General features: G+C 42.9%; 2 protein-coding genes across 2 annotated transcripts in view; one reads left to right on the forward strand and one right to left on the reverse strand.

The window, feature by feature from the left end:
• ttll1 (tubulin tyrosine ligase-like family, member 1) overlaps window positions 1-23,131 on the forward strand; it is a 917,975-nt gene that overhangs the window by 34,318 nt on the left and 860,526 nt on the right. The gene's annotated exons all lie outside the window — the stretch shown is intronic.
• LOC108942250 (thyrotropin-releasing hormone-degrading ectoenzyme-like) overlaps window positions 1-23,131 on the reverse strand; it is a 66,915-nt gene that overhangs the window by 15,362 nt on the left and 28,422 nt on the right. Inside the window, exons 5-9 of the mRNA XM_018765428.2 lie at window positions 17,387-17,500; window positions 11,648-11,785; window positions 10,694-10,759; window positions 3,278-3,343; window positions 1,069-1,256 (exon numbers count right to left, since the gene is read on the reverse strand). Coding sequence (XP_018620944.2) covers window positions 1,069-1,256; window positions 3,278-3,343; window positions 10,694-10,759; window positions 11,648-11,785; window positions 17,387-17,500 — 572 coding nt within the window. The remainder of the gene's footprint in view (window positions 1-1,068; window positions 1,257-3,277; window positions 3,344-10,693; window positions 10,760-11,647; window positions 11,786-17,386; window positions 17,501-23,131) is intronic.

Genomic DNA, 23,131 nt, shown 5'->3' on the forward strand with positions numbered 1-23,131 from the left:
AGTGGGCCTTTCAATTCCCATTGGGATCTGCGCCTCCATTTGGTTTCACTTGCCAAAAAATATCTTTCATGTGCTGAAAAGCTCAGATTGTTTTTGACATATCTTTGATGAATAATAGATGCTGAGCAGAGGTACAAAAAAGAATGTATTTATTCACTGCCTCTGTTTGACTGGGTACGCATAAGGCTAAATACATGAATAATAAATGGGGGAAACTGTGCATACATTCTTGCTACACATTCAGAGTATATTACTGAGAGTATTCGCTCAATACATTCGCGACAGGATTGTACCATACAAAGCGTACACACGCACACACTAACACACGCATGCCTTGCCGATGCTCTCTAACAGGATTTTAACGTTTTCCAGTCTCCAAGTCCAGGGCCTTGGTTTGACATGGCAACATGTGTCACTGTATACCCACTTTACACATTCACACACTCTCCTTTATCTGATAACTCTCTAAGGGCACAGACTTGCTCCAAAGGTCAATATAACATGTTCCTGCATCTCCACTAAATCTTATCAGATTCACACAGCTTGTCTGAGACAGATAACTGAAATCCTGCTGCAGTCCTGCTAACAAGACCCAGGCTTGTAACCAATTCTTTAAACAGGCATTTTAATCTTTTTTCCAGGCACAGGTTCTTCTGAGAGCATCGCTGGTGCAAACCCAGATAATAACGGCACCTGGTTTTTGGCTCTGCGGCCAGTGTGAAAGAGAGACGAGTTCACTGCTACTTGGTAAGTTCAGCATACCAGTCCCTAAGCACAGAGCACACGAACACGACAGAGCCCCGGCAAAAAAACTGGAGCAGTTAAGGGCACAGAAAACTGAATGATCTTTTGAAAAAAGTAGACTAGGTGCATGCAGGACACAGATAAACATGACGGTGTCACGTACAGCATGGGGGACAATTTAAGCATGATTATATCCTCTTCTGATGGCTTAGAAGACCTGTAAGAAAATTTGTGAAGCTATTTACAATTATGATGACAAAAGATGAGACTCTTTGGGTTGAATCTCAGGGTTGGAACGCAGTTTGGGAAATCAGGGGGAAATACCTTGTGTTGAGCAGGCCTGGGTCTCTGTTTCTGGCATCAGGGTGGTACAGGAAGTGCTCTTGGCTGATGATCACACTGTGGTCCAGGCTGTCATTCCTGATAATGGTGACAACTGGGTAGCCCATCTGGAGTGTCCAGCCATTCATCACCTCTTTGATATTGATGTACTTCCCCTCCTTCTGCATGGCCTTATGGGAAAAGGGAGGTAAAATAGTTAAGCCCTGACTTTTAACATCGTTGTTTGATGCCTTTGCCGAATCAGGACAGCGGCTTCCCATGTAGATCTAAGAGCAGCCATAAGAAAGAATGGCACCCATGCATGAATCAAACAGTGGCTTTTCATCGCACAATATTACTTTATGATACAGCTGCAGGGGTGAGATGGTGGCATCCCACTGGCACAACTGATTGTGCATCATGTTCTTGCTGCACTCCGGTGAGCTGGACTGCGGCCAAGTCCATTGTTTGCTACGTTGGTTCTTACGGTAAGTCACTGGGTGGGTTTCTCTGAGCGCTTTGTCACGCCATTATGAGAACTTTCCCAGGGGAAAATGACCCAAGCAGCTCAGTGGGCTTTACGGGATATTCAGAAACAACATTAATGATACATTCACCCAGGGCTCCCAGGAGCAGTAGTTCCTTCATGGATAAAATAAGGGTTTTTTTTTTTTTTTCTGGAAAAGTAGCTTTATTTCAAAAATCAGCAGCTGAAAACACCACCAACAACTACATTGCTAGACTAGAATTGGGCTTAAAATGTGCCACCTTCATGCAAAGGAAACTAAAGGAAAGCAAATAGTTTTGCTACCACAAGAGGTAGAATGGTCAGAAGTTGCACCTCTTGGCTTAGCGAGGAAAAACAGTGCAAGTGCTACTTTTGCTTGGCTTGATCCAAGTGAAACTTTGTCAAAAGGGAGTAGGGTGTAGACTTCTTGTTTCAGTCAGGGGGCGCAATCAATTACCACCAACAGCTGACTGTGAATCTAGCAGGAGTTCCCAGAGAGAAATCAATGGCGTGAACATTCAAGAGGATTCATTAAAACTCTCTCAACTGAACAGTCTATGCTGTAAAGTCACAAAATCTTTTATTCTGAAAACGCTCATATTTTGGCCTTTCTGTGTGCATTAACTGCTCAATTCATACACAGCATCTTGATCCTACACACATTAATTGTGCAAAGAGCAAGGCATACCTCTTCATACAAATACGTGTCGGGTGAAACCGTATGCCATGCAAGATGATTTCTTGCATGGAAACCCTGCTGTAATATTTGCACGTGTTGTGATAAAGGTCTGACTTGCATGCGGATGAAGAGAAGACCCTACTCCACGTATCTGTCTAGAAGCTTTCTGAGGAGGTCATTATAATTAATTCAGTAGTGAATAATATGCTAGTTGTGTCACAATGACAAATGCGGTACAGTTAATGCTATACATATACTGTAGGTACTGGAAATCCACAGCATTTAAAGCTAAATCCGAGCGATATCAACATACACCTTCAATACACACTATTGGGCTGCGGGACTCTCGAGTGAACAATCTCTGTGTAACAGTACTTTAAATCTCCTGCCATTGCAAGAATACATGCGTACAGATATAACACTCTTTGTATGCATTCAAAACCTCAAACAGAAACGCAGAGAACCACCATCATCAGGGATTTAAAGGTTCAAAGGTGGCGGAGTCCCTTGTGGCTCAACCAATGAAAGCCTTCCTTCCAGAAGCAAAGTTCTTGACGATCAAGTATAAGTAGGATTAAAACGGAAACCTGAGAAAACACAGTCGGACGACTTTTATTTGGTTGAACGAACAATCAAAATAAAAACAAAGGATACTTGTAAAAACTGTGCCATAAATATTTTACAAATCACAAGCGTTACAAAATACCGCTTTGTGGAAAGTGCACTGTACTTCAACTGAAGCGCTTTCACACTTTATTTAGGAGGCAACAAACCAGCAATCCACTTCAAATAAGAGCCTTTTCAGTGTCTCTCATCTCTGTACAGTCATGCAATGAAAAACAGGGTTGATCCCCTGTGGATCCTGTCCAGAAGGAATAAAACATGAGCCATCGTAGCAAGTGACAGAGCCAGTGAGTCAGTTTACTGTGGGACTGCAAGCTCCGAGGAGGCATCGGTGTTTACACACAACACGCGTTGTTGTTTTAAGCCCTGCACAGTCACAAGCAAACGGAAGGAAATATTACCTCGGAGAATTTGTTCCACAAGTCGTCTCTAGCTGCGTTCCCGTACATGTGTGTCCTGAGATAGTCCTGGAACCAACAATGGTAATTATAAGTTACAACACACACCTTCACTTCACCACATTGCAATTTTTGTACTAAAGAGAGACGATAAATATATGACACAATGGAGTCATTACTGTTACTCTTACTCAGTCACAAACCTGTAAAGTATATTATAGTAAAATATCAAGTAATATGTAGTGTACAGCATGGCAATAAGACTTCGCAAAAAACAACACAGACGCAAGGTGGTCACGGTCCATGAGCCCCTTTCGAAGGAAACTCTGAAATGGCATCTCTGGGTATCCGGGTTCGTCGAAGAAACTTTGCACAGAAAAAAAAGTGTTCATGTAAAAAAAAAAATGAAATCGTGAAAGTTAGAGTCCTCGGTAAGAGAGGAGACGGAACTGTGTGAACGGCACAGAGAGGCATGGGACACTTTCCCTGTTAAAGTCCTGTAGCGCTGCAGAGAACGATCCTCATTGCTATTAATGAGACCCCAGATGCCACCGGCACCCCATTAATCAGAAAAAGAAACGCCAGCTTTTTCCAAATGTGCTGAGAAATTCCGGAACGTGGGCATGTCATCCCTTCATGTCTGCCTGCTCCGAGTGTCACAGTTGCTTGCCAAACATTTAGGTGAACGATTAGAGAGGTAATTTCTGTCATGGGAGCACAGCTCACTGCTTATGACAGGTAGGATATTTTTCCAGGCACCTTAAGGCAACAGACCGATTTAAATGGGGTGACAGAGGAAATTTTATCGAAAGTCCTGGTTCAAATATCCGAGCTCATTCTTACAATGTCAGCGAAGGATTCTGTCCCAAGGCGTGCAATGAGAAAATTCAGCGTCTCTGCCAGGAGTTGACCCCGCTCCTTCCATTCCTACCAGATCAAATAGCTCCTGTGTTTAACCACTGACAGCATAATGACCTACAGCAGAGGAGCAATTTAGCACGCAGCCCTGCGTCCTGTCAGCCGGCCCCTTAAAAATGACACCAAGCTCTGCCATTAGCACAGGATATTGAAGTTTTGCTGAATGGTTACAGCTGTAAAGGTTTGGGGGGGTGCAGGTTCCCAGTTTAAAGGACCTGCTTCCTCTGAGAAGCTCACTTTCACACCTGAAACAGTGCTGCAAAAAGCAGGGTCCAGAAGGCATAAAGCCTGCAAGAGTACCAGTAAGACCAGTGCAGAAGCAAAAAGCCCAGCTTGCTGGCATCTCTCATTCTCTGGTCACGAGTGCAGCTGTGCCCCCCAGCCCAGCTGCCCTAAGGACCATTTCAAAGAGAGCTCATGGACCCCCTGTTGGTGTAGCTTGACATCACTGTTAGCGCACAGTGCAGGAGGACGCAACGCGCTCTCCAGTGTTATGTGAAGGTAAAAGAGGAAGATCCAGCACACCACAGTCATCAAATGAAAACACGATGAGCAGGAGTCGTTTGTGATTTCTTATGGTACTAGGGACACGTTTGATTTTACCTGCCCGAGTGGAGTAACCGGGCCAGACGTACTACGGAGAAGCTTCCAATCTCAAGTCTTTAGAGAAAAACCACGGCTGCGATGCGACGCTCCAGTTATCTGCGGCGACGTACTCGAATTACGGGCATACACCTCTACCCCTTCGAGCAGCTGGACATTGACTGAAGCTACTGTGGTTAAGTAATTCCTTCAGTAAACATCCGACTGCTTAAAGGCACAAACACCACTGGAATGTGATATTAGGATGTGTGTGGGCCATGACTTCGCAACAGACACCTTTTCAGCACAAGTACTAGAGCAGTATCCAAATCTGCCTGAGTGAAGAGCTTTATTTCATTTAATTGTACATTTTGCGGGGGTGCGGTGGCGCAGTGGCGCAGTGGGTTGGACTGCAGTCCTGCTCTCCAGTGGGTCTGGGGTTCGAATCCTGCTTGGGGTGCCTTGCGGTGGACTGGCGTCCCGTCCTGGGTGTGTCCCCTTCCCCCTCTGGCCTTACGCCCTGTGTTACCGGGTAGGCTCTGGTTCCCCGTGACCCTGCCTGGGACAAGCAGTTCTGAAAATGTGTGTGTGTGTGTGTGTGTGTGTGTGTGTGTGTGTGTGTGTGTGTGTGTGTGTGTGTGTGTGTGTGTGTGTGTGTGTGTACATTTTGCTGTGTTGTCTGCCTGTCTGGCTAATATCGACATTTGTGTTTGCCTGATATGGCGTTCTCTCACCCATGGTCACCAGTTTGGACAGTCATTTGTAAACTTTCTTAGTAACTGACAAAAAAATGAATCGGGCAAAAAGTGATGACAAAGCCTCTGGTACCCACAGACACTGGGGAAGTGGCGCTTATAAAAGGCAGCCTACAGGTAGTGACTTTCAGTTATACCCCTCACTGAAAAAAGGTTTTCAGTCGGGGGCCACATGCACCAATCTCCTCTCATTCTCTGCATGTCGCTCTGTTTAAAGATTCCCCGTTAAATCACGGTTCAGTTTAAACAAAAACCCTTTTTGTTTTGGAAACCTGCCCTCCTTATGCCTCTGCCCCTCCCATACGGCCACCCCCGCACCACCCCAGTTCAAAATAAATGTATTTTATATTATTTATACTTTTTTCGTATTTCTCCTTGTAATACTGTTGGATTTGCTGAATTTAAATACCGTGGTCAGAATTATGACAACATACTCCGGTCTGCTCTCAGAACAAATGTATTCCGGTTGTTCTAGAAGAAAAAGTCATTTACTTCTCTTTTGTCTCTGCATAATTGTCTCAGGATGAACGCAAATTCATGCTGAGCAACTACATTATCCACAGCCTAATGCACGACGTCTGCAATACACAGTTTGGCAGTGCATAAATAATTCACAATTACTGTAAGTAGAAGCTTGTATATCCAACATTGTTTTCAAACTGATTTAAACAGAATAACACATCATTCACAGGATAGTTTATGAAAGTAATTTAGACACAATTTAGGTGTGTTGCTTAAAGCAGGGGGGCACAGGCTTGCAGGGGCACGGTGGTACAGCAGGCTTGGCTGGGTCCTGCTCTCTGGTGGGTCTGGGGTTTGAGTCCCACTTGAGATACCTTGTGACGGACTCGCATGCCGTCCTGGGGGTGCCCCCTCTCCCCTCCGGCCTTGCACCCTGTGTTGCTGGGTTAGGGTCCGGCTCGTCGCGACCCCGCTCGGGACCGGCGGCTTCAGCCACTGTGTGTGTGCGTTTAAAGCAGACCACGTATGCCTCTTCCCCCTCGTTTTTTTAGAGCAAAAAACGACAAATGGCTCTTCTAATGCCATGTAACATATCGGAGGTGTATTTAACCACTATGCCTGTGTTTAAAAGCCATTCCACTGGTCCAGCAGCTGTGAAAAACCATCTGTCGCTCAGCTAACAGAATTTGGGGCCTCACACTTGAGTAATTGCAGTAAATCGGAAAACAATGAATGGGAAGCTGTCTGAAATTCTCAATACACACTATAATGGTATAAAAGTATAATTTAATATGGCAGTAGTGGGGAATATGAACCATATTAGCCATTTTTCCTTATGTTAAAAAGCGAATAGCTACATCCATCGCTTTAAGTAGCACAAACAAGAGCAACGCTAATGCTACCGTTTCGTTTGACTCGGTCCACAGAGGGAAAGAAGAAAAATCTGAGCTACACTCATAGCACAGTAAATGAACTTACTCCGCCTGGCTCTCAGATGCCTTTATGCTTCGCTAAGCAAAGCAAAGTCCCGAAACACCAGAAATATTTTCACTGTCTTGTGCGATAATTGAGGGCCAAGAGTCAAATACGGTGTGACCAATCTGTGCTTCACTGGGCTCCACCTAAGCGGCTTCTCTTGGCTTTCAGTTTGGCACGAGTCGTGGGAGGCAAACTGCTGAAAAGCCTAGAATGCAGTTTATAGTACTCGATGCATTATGTTCCTGCATAGCCTGTATGGATGTGCTTTGCGCTCTCCAGGTGAGCAGCGAACCCCTCTTTCTGAGCTCATCGTCCCCCCACGCCTGTTAAGTAGATGTGCTTCAGTCACGTGATGTGCTTCCGAACGCAGAGCTCCAGCTGTGCAGGAGCAGAGACGACAGCGAGGGATGCCAGTCAATTTAATTAGGCTCATATCTGTAAGATCATTAAAAGTCTCCTGAAAAGCAGTACTGATAGCGCGCTGTTAACGGCAAAGAACATGTACAAATGTTCTTCACAGCTTCCTGAAAGGTAAAATGACATTTAAATAAAATTAAATCAAGAACAGAACTTTAAAAATACTACAGCTTTACAACCTTTATCAGACCGTGTGGCTATTAAACATGTTCTGTGCATTATTTTAAACTGCAGTTCGCTAATAATCTTATTCACCCCTTCAGCAGTACATTTTGCATATCTCCTTGGAATAGCACCATTCAAATTAATTAAGTCTCCACTTTTTCCACGGAAATCTCTGTCCTGCAACACAATCAAAATTAAATATGGTGACAAAGTTCTCTTTTCCCTTTCCTTTTCTTTTTTTCCAGTTAGAAATTAGAATTAATTGTACATTTAATATACACAGTTAGGTGCAGAATGGTACCGCAGTGCGACTTTTTCAGTCCCAGCCCATGGAATGATTACCTGTGGATTTGTTTAATTTCAGATTGCTTAAAACCTGGTTTAGAGCTGTGTGTAAAATGATTAATGTTTACTACTTTCAATAATTTGTTAAGACCAGTGCAGCCAACACCAGGAATGCTAATGAGCTCCCAGTGCCTGTTGCCCAAAGGAGAACTGTTCACGGTTCACAGAGGGGCGTTTGTTCTGGAGACGTTTCAACCGAGAGGGAACTGATAGATTTATCAACACATAAATCGGCAAATAGGAAGAGCCCAGTGGCCATGGTACCAGGCCCAATTCCATTTCCCCTGTGAATAAAACACTGCAGGAAACTATGAATGCCAGATGGGAATGAATTAGGACACTCGGACCGCTGCAATCAGAGCTCATTGAGATGCACTCAGCCATTCCGCTCTACTGAGGGCTTCTGGGCTCGATGGAAGTTCTGACAAGTTTATTTCTTCTGAATTCCATCTTATGAACCAACATATTCCAAGGCTATGTGAATGTGCATACAGCCTTGGAATATGTTGTTTCATATGCAGGGTTGTTTGGGAGGGAAAGCCAGCAGGGTGGATGGACGAGCAGCAACGGTTGGACTGGACCAGGTTGCAGGAAATCTGTGTTCAGCAGAGCCAGAATTGTGGAGGCGTGCGTCCGGAGCTGGATGTACGAGTGTCGATCGCGGCCCCGAGAGTCTGCGTGGTGAACCACCCACCTGCTTCAGACGGCCAGCCGAGGCCCACGGCTCGGCAGCCACACCACCCCCCACACCGCCCCATTCGGCTTCTGCAGAATTAATGATTTATAGTCTCCTGTCTGAATCATTCTGCTGCTAGAGGCATTTTCGAAAATGCTGATGCATTCTGGGATATATTGTACAGAGGAACGCATGGAAGAAGAACATTATAGAGTTGACCTCTCTGTTTGTGAGACTTTTGTACCTGAACGGGCAGGAAGCAGCTCCTTTGTAAAGCACTATCAAGAGCACTTGAGGAGAGGTGAAGGCATTCTCAAAATTTCCTACCCTTCTGTCTGTCTGTTTGTCAATCCCCCTTCACCAAAAATACCTCTCCTACTTCTAAAAATTGTCATACACTCTTGGCACGAGTGTTCAGTGCTGACATTCATTAAGACAAATCAGTAAATCATTGCCTTTATTATTGTAAGGTAAAATGTGAATGTGCACCTTCATCAGTTTGAGGACAAATTATTCAACATTAAGTGAGCAAACTAATTGAATATTTACATTAATTAACTTAGCTGAAATCAATTTCCAAGACAACTAACAATGTAATGTTTGTATTCTAAACTTCATAGAGTTACGGACCCATTTAAACAGCAGAGTATTCCTATTGTATTAAGGCAGGGTTATGACCTCGATCATGACATCTAAAGCGGCAATAGGGATTCAAGCCCAGGACTTGCCAGTTGCGAGGCAAAAGGCAGTTTTTAAAAAGAAAAGTTATTAACTTTTTTAGGCCACGAACCTCTTTAATAATCTGATAAAAGCTGAAGACCCTCTTGTAGAAAAAGGCCAACACAAAAATTCTGAGAAAATATTGAATTTATTTCACTGAAACTTGATAACCTTCAGACAAAATTATATCATAAAATCATACTTTTAACCTCTATTTTAGTTAAACGGCTTTATCTACTCTTTAAGGGATCCCTAAATCCCATCTATAGACTTAAAAAGGGCCCAAAGAGCCCCAATTAGGAGCCCTGCTCTAAACATACCTTCTGCCCCATATTTTAATTGTAGGTGGTAATGCTACCAGGTTATTGGTTCAGATGCCGAAAGCCCTACTGTAACATCTTTAATCATGGTGTTTATCCTGAATTACTCCACTAAAAGTTTGAGCGATATAAATGAGTAACACTACAAGTCATTTTGGGTCAGTGAGCTGAGCAACAAAGCATTCGTAATGATTTAAGGTGTGTTTTACAGGTTGTTTTCAGACAGAAGAGGATTTTAAAAGAGATATTTAAATAGATGGCAGGGTTTAATGTATATGTCTAAGCTCACTCCATAGAGAGACAAATTCAAAGTGTTTGCAGTGGCCATATAATGCAGTGTGTAGGGTTTTTCCATCAAACAAAAAAGAGATACGGAGAATATTCAATTCACTGAGGCATTAAAACCTGACTAAAATGCATTGGATAAAAAAGAAGAATTATATTCATCAGACAGCGCAGATGTGTTCCATTTCCACTTCACTTATTTTTATGTATAAACTGTTCACGATGGGACATAAAGCACTAAACATTCAAACTCCATCCCAGAAAGCTAATTCAAAATTGCATCATGAAGATGAATTATTATTCTCCCTTTAAAGGTGCAGTCTGACTGTTCTTGGTGTTGGAAAATAAGCTTATTTAATTATAAATGTGACAAATGTACAGTAAAGACTTTACGGTGTTCAAATTTTGCCTTTGTAAGAGTTACTGTAGGCATACAAAACCTTGGGACAGGAAAGCTTATGGAATGTGCATGTAGAAAGCATGAGTTGATCGATTTGAAATGTTCAACAGCTCTACCTTATTTGTATTAAGGCTATGCTATGATCCTTCTCAACTTATTTAGTTGTTTACACTGTGAGTGGAAAAGGAGGTTAAATTAGATTTGTGTGTACGTGATGTGAATGACGGTACGGCAAAAGAAGGGACGGCTCATCATACCCTACCACCACTCTGGCCTAAAATCTACAATTGCAATAATATTTTTAAACAAATGAGTTTATGGAACTGCTCTGACATAGTAACAAGGAAGCCGTGGGTTAGAGGTAATGCAGGATACAATGAATCCTCTTTTACTTACATTTAGCCCTCTCTGGAAAACTGGCTGGCCCATGACGTTGGCTAACATGCGAATTAGAGCAGCCCCCTGGAGAAAAGAATAGAAAACCCATAAAAGCATGTTTTATGAGCAAAGCAAAGTGACACATTCAGAACTGCACTCCATGAAAACAAGTGGTTAATATAAGGGCTGTGCAATGATCCTCCATCCAAACCCACCGCCCCTCCACATGATACAATCATTCCCAAAAGACCCAAACAAACAGCCCAAAAAAACTGACGAGATTTTCCATATTCCAACGGAATAAACTGCAGTTTGCCGCTCACAAAATAGCTCTGATTACTCTGTCAAGCCTGGGATATCACCCTTATTCTTTTTCCCACCTCATGTAGATCATTGTTCCCCTGCTTGAACTCATACCTTGCTGTTAGAGCTGTGACACCTAGCTCTGCCCGAGGCTCTCTGAACACCGAGAGCACACACACTTGGGTTCTAAGATTGCTCTTGCTTATGTCCTTAGTGTTTGAATTGATGAAACGAACAGGCGAGATATACACTGCAGTCTGGGACCCTCGCAACAGCAACACACTCCCAATTAGCACCGCCACGTTATTCTAAAGCAGCAGTGCAACCATTCTAATTCAGCGGCATTTCAGTGCTCGCTTCAATTTAGTCTCATAGTCAACATTTTTGATTATGCAGTGCATATTGTTGCATGAGCCTACATAAAACCATTAATCTTGTGATGATGGTAATTAAAGTAATTTAGCATCTCTCAAGATATGCTTTCAGTTTTGTAATCACTACTCTAAGGCAGCGTTATTAATATTTGTTAAAGTCTCTCTTTGTTTTGATTTTTCTCCATGGTTTTCTCAATGGTTTTCTACCACAGAGAGCCAGTATCTTTCTGTTTTGATCTGCTTCCCATCCCTCATTTACCCCAGTCCCCACTCCCCCATGCCTCGGGTTACTGGCCTTCTTGTAGGCGATCCAGTCAAACACCCTGTCAATATCGGTGGCCTGGTACACCTGCTGGGAGATGGGGTGAGAACTGGCCAGGCCATCCAGGAGCATCACCTCATGCAAGACGTCCGTCAGGAATCGCTGCTTCTCCTAGACGTGGCAATGGAACAAAGACAATGAGTCTTCATGACATCAGGACAGTGGTTTTCCACTGAAACTGGACTCCTCTAACTGCTCTTTATTCTAGAACAGGTGGACAATGAGACAGTGAGACAGTGATATTTTGCATTTTCTTTCTTTGCATTTTGCATATTCTGCATTTTCCCCTTGCAAAAACGCATACTGCAGGACACCACCTGAAATCACGCTTAAAGTAGATGTATAGCTGCAAAGTCCATAACGCTATGACATCATATTGGGCCCACACCTTCAGGAAAGTTAACTAACCTACATCAACAGGACCCCTTCTCACTTTATCAGAGTCTTGGTTCTAAGCCCAGGATCTTAACCGCAGTCATATACTCTAAGTATTTCAGAAAATCAGCAGGCACTGCTGACCGACCTTCCTCCTTTCTTCACATGAAAGACCTTTGGATTTGATCCTTACACCCTCCCCGCAATCCACTATCTATATGGCCAAGGCAGCACTCAGCAGACACGGCCTGCTTCGTAAAGACATAGGTTTACTTGATCCTTCCAAGGGAAAAAGATGCCAATTTCTAGCGGCTGGACAAAACTGGGAGAGCAGAGCTGCGGTGCATGCATAATGCGGTTTGATTTCCAGGCTCTGTTTATCTGTGTCGCTCTCAGGACCAGGATGTGACGAGACTTACATGCGGAGACTGTACACTAAATGCAGGGATAATGATATAAGGTTAACCCACAGCACACCACTGCCACCCTGGAGGCTTCTAAAACACATGCTGTCTTGCAGAAAGCGTTTAGCCTGATTAGAATACAAAGAATTTTGAAACTTTGGTAAAACTGACTGTTTGAAAACCAGCCTCGAAAACCTGACCTAATGAACTTGCAACACTTTTGTATGACGATCGTTAAAAAAGGTAATAGTTATTCGACATCATTGGTTTCATCCAGCAGCCACCAGAAACAAAGGGTAGCAGGAAGGCAAGGAGCTGGGCCTCTAAGCAGCTGGCTGGCTGGAGTTACCTGTTTCCTGCGATAAGTGACCATTGTTTAACCTGTCTTGTATCTTTAAAACCGAGCCATACTTGTCTAACTTCAGGAAGTATGATTTACATAATAATGTAAATACACACACATTGTCTGAAACCACTTATCCCGACGAACTGGAGCCTAATCCAGCAATACAGGGCTGGAGGGGGGGGAGACACACCCAGGATGGGACACCAGTCCATCGCAAGGCACCCCAAACAGGACTCAAACCCCAGACCCACCAGGACCCAGTCAAACCCGCTGCGCCACCGCACCCCCGATATAAACAATACTTTATATTAATAGTAATACTGTACCAGTGGGCTGGTGGGACCCTTCTCTTCATCTCCTACTTCCTAGTGTATATGTGTTGTTTTCATTATGTTTTATAAGCATCTGGTGTGGTGTGTTAATTCCTTTTTATGTTAATGAGGTTCAGTGAGTCGGGTGAGTTATTATATAAGTGGATTTGCAACACTTGGTTGCCCACTGCCAGTATGTCTTATATTACATTTTGTGTCCTTCGTCGGTTTGTGTGTGTTTCTTGGGGGAAAGCTAGAGGTTTGTGCCTGTGCTGCACTTTGTGGCGCGTGAATAAAAAGTGCAGTATTTGGTTCCCTGAGTTGCCTGTTGTCACAATAATGTATATATATATGTGCATTAAGTGGTTCAGTGAGTCACACTGACCATCACAGCTTCTGGGCTGTGGGTTTGGACATGTAGAGTTTGCACGTTTTCTCTGTGTCCCTGTGGGATTCCTCCAGTTGCGGTACTCTGGTTTCCTCCCACAGTCCAAAGAGATGCTTCAGCTGGTGAACTGGCGACACTAAATTGCACTTATCGTGTTACTGTGTGAGTAAGGAGGTTGTGTAGGGGGTGGTAGGTAGCATAGTTGTGAGGGCTTCTACCTTAGGTCTTGGAATTTGCAGGTTTGAATCCCACCTCCTGCTATCATGCCCTTGAGCAATGAATTTACCCTAAATCGCTCCTGTAAAGCTCACCCAGCCATATAAATGGGTACATAATGGTTGGCAGCTTAATGTTGCTTTGGAGAAAAGCACTGGGAAAATGTCTCTGATTGCCCTGTGATGGTCTGGTGTTTCATCTAGGATGTGCACAGCCTCACTCAGTATACTCTGGGGACAGACCCACCGTAGCTCTTTCAAGTGACAAATGTAATAAATGTATTGTTCTGTGATTTATGTAATTACACTATGAAAATGACTACTGCCTGTGTAGCTGAACATTTATGCACATAACAGCAGTGCTGCTACAAACCCTCGCAAATTTATCTGTCAACGAGATCTTAGCTCTTAATGCAGCTCCCCATGGTATATAATAATGATTATTGCCACACCTGCTTGTCATCAGTCGGCAAACTTTTCAGCAGCGTTCCTCACTCAGCCGTAAATGCGACTACTAGTTAATGTTAAATGGGTGGTCTCCCCCAGTAGACTTTCCCGATTGTCTGAAGAAGCCGCCATTCTCTGTGTGTTTGTGTTGTAGCACTGAGTTGGCGTTGCTTCCCATTCAACAGGTGCTGATGATGGGAAATGCCTCTCGAGCGGGCCTGAAATAAGCAAATGAGTCGTTTATTCTTCATTATCTCCTCCCCATTATTCAAAACAAAACAGCACGCAAACCCTGAGTGAAATCAGTTTTAATGAAAATACCTTGAAGCTACAATTACTGCAGAATACCGGTGCCTTGTATAATCAGGAAGAAAAAAAATACCGCGCACACACTTAAACCGTGAATCGAGCACTACCTTGGGTTTGTTTGCATTCCCTCTGCAGACCTGCGCTATGATTCTGAGAAGGGGGAAGAGCTCCTGCCCATGTGCACCACCTGTGAAGCGACCTGGACGTCATACAACTTACATTAAACCATCCAACAAAACAAAGGCTGATCTAGCTCATGCAACAGCTTGGCCTCACTTACCAAGCTACTCCAACAGGATTGGACTCAAAGTGTAAAGAAATGTAAGAAAGGGATTCTCTGCAAACTCCTGACTGGCAGAACTGCATGGAAGTGAACAACCAGAGAATGTGAGCGGAATATCAGTGGTACTGCCTTGAAACTGTTTGCAGACAGAATGGTTCAAGAAAAGTGGGAAGGAAGTCACAAAATCCTTACAGAAGCCTCTCTAACGATGTATCAAATTGCCTGGCACCCCGGGACGTGGACCCGGGTTCAAATCGCTGCCAGACTACACTAACCATCTGTGGTGAGGATGCCCAGGGAACACAATTTAATTTGGTTTTTATTCCATTGGGTGGGCAAGATGGTTGGGGTCTTCCTTCCCTCATTGCTCACAGTGATGCCTACAGGACTGCAGTAAAATTAGGCAAAAACGGGTCTCTTCCAAACTTCGCACGTGTTCTAGGAAGCCTACAGACAATACAGTGAACTGAAGCAGGGGGCTAAAAAACAGCCGCTTGCCTGTGTTCAACCCTGTCATTTTGTTTCATATGATAACAATATGCAGTTTAATAATTTTCTTTGATGGAGAATAATTTTAAAGGCATTAATGTTTTGTATTTCTTCAAAATAATTACCTTCTCTGTTGCTGTCATAACTTGGTGTTTCCTAAAAATCTGTATAATGAGCGTGGTCATCCTGCAAAAGCAGGATTCTAGACCATGGAGGTCATTTCTCTGTTCTCTTTATTTATTTTATTTATTTTGTAATTATGCTAAGGATGAGAGTGCTATGAGAAAACAAAAAAAATTAGTTAGAAAGATAAAGAAAAAATAATATTGCTCACTACATATATCACCCATTTGAGGGAGGCATGGACAATGGGAGCATGACTCATGCTTTTCCAAAACCATGGAGCAGAGGCAACATAGGGCTTATTTTAGGCAGCTGATATCTTTGATTAATACCCTCTAGGAAGGTACTGTTTTGCTGTTATAGTTTAAATAGCCATGTAGGGCCTTTCTTTCAGAACCATGGAACCCCCCCCTCATCCCCTGACCCCTGTCCCCTGTCGGTTTATCTACTCTGGTGAAATGAGGGCCAGAGGGAGATCTCCAATCATACTAGATAGCCATGTGTGTTCGCACCGAGGAGGGCTGGAACACTGCTAATATATGATTACTACGAACTTGTTATTTCTGGAACAGAAGAGTCCAAAAAAGCTCAGCTATATGGTTGTCTAATCCATGGAGAGAAAGGCCTGGCTGGATCGTTTCATTATTTTCTCTGTACAATTTTACAGCTGAGTTATGATGCGTGTTATCATTCCATTTTTAGATTACATTAAATTTTTACAAATTAATGAATTCCTTAATAAAAGGAATCACTTATATTGCAATGGTAGAGCTGTTTCAGTAGTCTATATATTGAGAAAATGTGACTTCAACTGAGAAGGGACAGCTGCTAGTGTAGTGGTTGAAACTCCTACCTTTGGCTCTGTAGGTTGCATGTTCAAATCTTACCTACTGCTGTAATACCACCGAGCAAGGTACTTAAACTAAATTACCCCCCAGTATAACTGGACAAACAAATCTAAGTTACTTTGGAGAAAAGTGAAAACAAAACTAAGAACAGCTGGCCTATACCCTTCAGCATGGTACTACACACTAACCACTGTACTTCTCTACTTAATCTCTCTTAGTACTACTCCAAATCCTATGAACAATAACAAGGTAAGAAAGCAAGCAAGCAATCTGATATGACTCATGCTGTGTCAGTGACACTGAATGATTCATATAAGAACATGTATCACTTTTCAGTTAATTAAGTGGTTAACATGAAGCGAAGGAGGATTTCTTTAAATACCAACTACTAGGAAGCCATTAGAACATAGGTTTCCTGATTAAGGTCAAGTATAATGATATGATTCATATGTTGGTGAGACATTCTGACTCATATTGTTCCATTGTCAGTTAATGAGCAGAAGGGGGTCACCACAGTCAGCAAATGATTGCAAAAAAGACTCCAGCCTCAGCAATGAACTCTTGGTACCCTGCTGATCAGCTTGGGGGGAACTGACTGTATATATATCCAGCAAGCAAAACATATTGCATTATTACTGGGGGTTAATATTCCAGAATTTTCCTATGTCGCTATGGTCAGTGGGTTGAGTGCACAACCCAGGAGATTATAGATTAAGACAAGGAAGCTTCATCTTTGCTGCCAACAATCCCTGGGGAAAGCTTATCAATACAATTTCAGCATGAATAGGTTAGATACTTTCAATGCAATTTCTATGCAAATGTAATCAGCATAAAACATTACGGCAATAGATGATTTATTCGGTCTGTCACTGTTTTGAAATTAAGCATCACATTGTGCCGACCCAAAAATCAAACCATATTTCCATGTCATCCAAAATAAGTCTCTGTCATATCACGCTTGGAGGTGACAAAAAATTAACTTTGTCAAATGCTTTGTTTATGCCTTGCGCCAAACACTATTTGACAGATCTGAAATGTGGACGGAAAATGCATAAAGAAGCTACACAGAAACTCTAATTATGATGAATGTTGCCAAGGGTGCCTGAGTTGTTTTTCTGTTGAGAAATGGCTGCTTCTCCCTTTCAGCTAACGGCAGCAGCTCACGTTGACCTACCATGTTCCACTTTGGGAAGAGGAAGTCCGTCCCCATGTACTCAAAGAAGTGTGCAAAGCCTTCTTTCAGCCACACGTCTTCCCACCACACTGGTGTTACAAGGTCCCCAAACCACTATGGGGGAAAAAAAAAAGAACATTATCTAAGGATCCACCAGTGGAGCTTGTAAAACTCTGTTTTTTATATTCATTATTAGAAACAGCCTCCGAATGCAAGGCAAACAGAGAAACAAATGTAAAGCAAATGACAGAAATAAGGCGATCGGTGAATCCACTGATGAAGGTTTGCCATTTCCACAATATGGTGTTTAGGATTCTGTGGAAGCTTCATTCAAAAGTGCAGATCCAAGTTCAAATCTCGAAACGAGTCATAGTACATCTGCCTTGTTATAGTACCAAAGAGCTTTTCCTCCACTGAGGAGAGTGTAACTATTAATCTTTGGATGTCCACAAGACTGACAGGACAAAAAGCCTGGACAGACACTAAGACTCCGCTTTCTTCAGAATCTACCAAAATCTATCTCAGTTGTTAAAGGAGTTCGGTAATAATCTTTACTCATTGTGTTCACATTTTAACATGAAATACTGCATGGCAGACAGCGCTAACTTGGACAATTGTCACGGGACAATAACGGTTAAATGATTTTTTTTTTAGATTCCAGTGTAAGTGCAAGAGTAAAAATAAGCTACAAATAAAACAAATAAATAATCAAATAAAATAAAAATAGTGAAATCAAATAAAAAGTAAGTAAATAATATTCAATAACATATTCCTTCAAAGCTGAAAAACTGAAAAGTGTAGCATTCCAGCCATATTCTTATGCTGGCTTAAATTCACTGGTGCATTGAGGGTATAATAAGACTATATTGGGATCGTCACAAATACATACTATTAATTATTTCTTCACCCAGTGACTTAAAAAGTAATTGCTCTAAAGAAATAAGTGCTATATTTCAAATACTTTTCCTCATAGTTCTGTACAAACTTTAACAGTCTGTTTTATGGCACTACTTTCCTCCACATCCAGTGTTTCATTAGAACCGAGAAGACTTCCATCCCGTGAGAACATGTCATTGTTGCCCCAGGAGAAATCGCTTTCAAACACCTCATTTAATATTTATTGCTGAGGTGATATGTCAGAAGATCCTGGTATCACACCCAGGAATGATAAATGGGGCACTAGAACTGGCTCCTCAATTGGGGTCTTCTATACGAGACTCACCGGCACACAGGAGCAGATACCACTAATGCAACCTGTAGACATTCCACATTTGACAGGGGAATTTGTCGCTCAGATGTTACAACCTTGGACTTTTAATGAAGACTGATTTTGAATCAAGGAAGAATCGTGACAGCTCTCCATCCTGGTCATCAGCAACTTTAGAAGAGCAGAGAGGATCAGCCTATTTCGGATCCAGAAGGTGTTCAACGCTGGACATGAACAGGGATCAGTGGAAACTTCCGACAATTCACAACCTGGAGGAGCGATCACAACTAGAGTGCAGTGATCATTTGAAGAACACACACATTTCAATCACTTCCCAAGTGACGCTCATGTGCTGCGAGACAAGTCAGATTCTTTGACAGCACCTTTTTCGTGCACTGCTGATTCATACAAAGTTCCTTGCTCCTACGACCAGAATGTCAATGAGGTGGAAAATGCATCTGCTTCGACCCCAATTATGGATTTTCCTTCAAATGCATCTCCCGCACAGTGGAGAACTATGCAGCAGCAGGGATTCTATGTGGAAGCAAAATAAGACTGAGGTATTTCATTATTTTTATTTGCAACGTACATTAGCCGAGAAAGACAAAATTTCAGTTTTAAAGTGTTTTTTGTTTATTTATATTTGATATATTTGGGTTTTGGCCTAATTATCCAGCAATGTGCCAGTTTCCATGTAATTGTTAATCTTTCCTAAATTCAGCTTTAATCAATCTATTTTTTCACGAATCCGCGAATTGCCAACCTGGTTGCACAATAAATTTCTCAGAAATGAGTAAATTGAAGACGTATTCTCATTTTACACTGCAACACGTTAGTCAGACACACAGAACACAGCTCCTTGGGAGTGCGTGGGCTTCACGGCTGCTCCACTGCTACACAGGCTCTAGAAGGTAAGCACTAAAAGAGATCTCCAGGCGAGGACCCCTCAGTACCTCCTACACATCACTGCTGGTTGACTGGACAAAATAGGTCACCAAGAGGTCTTCAGGACCTCAGCTGTGACAACTGTACCTCCCGTGAATCAGCCGTCTCACAGACACTCTTCTATAAGACAAGAGCAGCAGACCATCTGTTCTGGGATAAAAGGGAAAAAACAAACTGAGCTTGATAGAGCCCACTGACTTGAGCCATGTGTTCCACCGCATCCAAAATCTAAACCGAAATCATTTGGTCGTCCTGACTGTACATTGCCCTTCCCTTGCAAACAATTTGAATCTAAAAACAGTCCTTGTTTCTGTCATGTGCTGTGATTTGCTGAAATCACTCTGCACAGGACACTTCCTAACTTTATAGAGCAGCGTCATTACAATCCATTACCAAGTACTGGAAGGATTAACACATAAATACTAATGAATGTTGACTGAATGAGGCAGAAATTTCTGTTACTGCTCTTAATGGCAGTATTAGTGCAAGCAAGAAGGGTTTGTAGCCAAAAAAAGATGATTTATTGAGCCAAAACCTGCTAAACTGGGGTCATTATTCATCTTTAATTGAATTTTAATTGGCTTAGATCTCTGAAGGGGGCCTGTGCAGCAATCCAATTAAATCCCTGTTTTGTGGATCCACTCAAATCCAATGTGATTAAACGTTTTTTTTTTGCGGCTCTTTTTAGCGGGTGCTCCAGACATGCATTGACTCATGCCCACCTAATAGGCCTCACCCATTTAATGTCTTCCTGACTCAATGAGAGAGAGCAATGGATGGCAATGAGGTTCATTAAAGCTACCCTGCCGTTCACTGAGCCATGAATAGCGCATATGCCAGGTGAACTAATGAGATATTGGGTGTAAAATAAACACTCGGTCATCTTTACCATGCTGGTAACGCTGGTTGGTGCAGCATGGTGCAGGATGGGACCCTGTTATCCTTGCTTTGTGGGTTACAGTCCTATTTGGGACATTATCCTCTTTTAAGTATCACAGCTGACAAGGCACTTGCAGACTGAAAACTGGCTTTCTTACGAACTCGTCTATGACAAATGGGATTCTTTAGTCGGGATGGTGAAGCGCTCAAAGAGTCTTTGCATTTTTTCTTTTTACAGCATAAGCTTTCCACATAAGCACACAGATAAATTTGCATATATTTTTACCTTTATGCAAAAATTTACACATCACAAAAATCTAGCTTGGATGTGTAAGGCAAAACATCAACCAGATCTAAGTAAAAGGCTTCAAGCAAGAAATCTCTTTTGGAGGCCAGTAGAGGTTTAGAAATTTTCTCTCCACACACTGAAGGGAGGCGCCTTCAATAGCTCCAGCCATATCTTAAGAAATCACCTTATGCGATTTGTATATCCGAAGTCTTCTCCTAGTCGCTCCATAAATACCGATACGGTTCTCATGAACTTTATATGGGTCAGGGAGAGCCGGCGCTACCATGGAACTCCTGAGATTCTGGAGTGTTCCCCCACCTGGAATTGAAATGCTTTAGGCAAATGACCCTGCTTGGCATCTTCATGAGAATTCTGTTAACATGCATATATAGGACATAATGTTACAACAAATTAGGTGCTTCCTGTCCCATTATATTCTTTTAAATAATTCATGTGTATAATTGTATGATGTTATCTATTTGTTACCAGGAAGCACATTCACTTCAAGCTTCCGTATGAACAAAAACATCTGTTAAGACCACAGTTGCAATTGCCAAATATGCAGCTACTTTTTGGAATACAGAGAGTTCAGCGAGTGGAAATGTAAGTCATTATGTGGCAGCTGTTGTGTGCCGATGCTTCTCTCAAAGGCCGATTCCCATTAATTGTTGGCTTTGCTCCGCTGGCCATTTTGCCCGCAGCCATTAGAGAAGCTTTATTATGTAATGTGTTGTGAGCAAAGATTTATTATGTAACATAGTGTGAACTTAGCTGAGCGCAAACATTAAACAACGTTTTGTGTACAAGTCCCTGGGGGGCCACTATGTGGTTGCACACTTGAGTGAGCCAGTAAATTGTGAACCGTGTCATACACCAATGGTTTCCTGCAGTGGCCTGGGCAGGAAGGCAGAAGGCTGGAGATTGTAAGTGCCCAGTCACCTTGGTTCCCCCACCCTAATGGTGGTGCAGGGCTTTACATTCTGAGCGTGAGGTCCCGAACGCTGTCACGCAGAGCACCGGGCCGCAGGCACCTGATTCGGATCGTCTAGACCAGGTATAAAGGGAGCCGGGCCACCACTGTTTTTCTGTGGAATCTCGTTTGAGACAACCGTCCCCTTTGTGCTTGGACTCACCGCATTCTATGTCCGGCTCCCCTTCGCCCTCGCAACCACTTCCTCGACTCCTGGCTCTTGACTCCTTGCCTCGTCGTCCGACTACATCTTCAGATCCTCGCTTGCGCTCTAACTGCCGATCGTCTGACCCTTCGTCCGTCCCCGACTACGATTTCCAGCTTTGCCCTTCAGCTTCTAATAAACTCATCTGCACTTGGGTCCAATCTCCTTCATGTCCACTCTTCAGCCTGACACACCCCATTCCTTCACAACAACTAACACTTTATGTTGTTTCCTAGACTGGCCAGACCTCACTTAGCCCCTCTTTGACACATAGTGTGACAGACTTCAACATATGTTTAAAACTTTGCCACAGCTTTATTGCTTTTATACATAAATTGTCTGGATCATCATGATTGTTTGGAACACTACACATATTTAACTCCTCAGAAGAAAAGAGGATAAGAAGGCTTGGCAGGACAATGGCGTCAGGGTGTTTGACCATGGGGAAAGGAGCTACTGCAAGTGATCGATAGGCTACATCTGGTTCCCCGCCTCTTTCACACAGTACATTTGAAGCTGTGTAAAGTTGATGCTGCTGACAGTGGAATGACAATTGAAACCTTAAACGCTTCTCAGGCTCTGTCTGCACAGCTGAAATCTGCTTCCAACAGCATACGGAGAGGGGCTTTCTGTAAATAAGCACTTATCACTGTCAGGGCTTCGGATTGACACCATCCCTTCCTGTTGACCATACACGGTAGACACAACCGAGTGCTCTGCCAAAGAGGACACACAAAGAAGCAGCGAGGCAGAACACAACAGCAATTACTTTTGTGCTCCTACGAATGTTTTCAACGGGTCACAAAGGAAAAATAAGTGTGGCTGGCATCTAAGAAATGTCCCTCAGTTCATGTACCCTTGATGAATACACCTTCTGCTCACCGTATTCACACTTCACACTTTTCTATTCAGATTTCCTCGAGGCCAGTTTGCCTGGAGTAAAGTTTACTGAGATTACATCTGCAGGGCCTCTCTGCTTCTACTGCAAACCACCTCTTGAGCAGACTTGGGATGCGTGAATGATCCCCTGACAACTCCAGAAAGTGCTCTAAGTGTGTGTCGCTGGGGGGGGACACAGTTGACCTTTGGTTCCCAGAGTTATTTTTTTTTTACCGTCTAGCACCAGCTCTAAGCTTTTCCTCCCCCTGCTGCGTTCCGACTTTTTTACACCATTTTTAAAATGGAGCATTATTGTTATTATAAACTCTGCTTGTTCTGTGTGTCTGTCCCTTTTGCACTTTTGCACTTTG

This window comes from Scleropages formosus, chromosome 5 (assembly GCF_900964775.1).
Source record: "Scleropages formosus chromosome 5, fSclFor1.1, whole genome shotgun sequence".
In the NCBI taxonomy this organism is placed as follows: Eukaryota; Metazoa; Chordata; class Actinopteri; order Osteoglossiformes; family Osteoglossidae; genus Scleropages; species Scleropages formosus.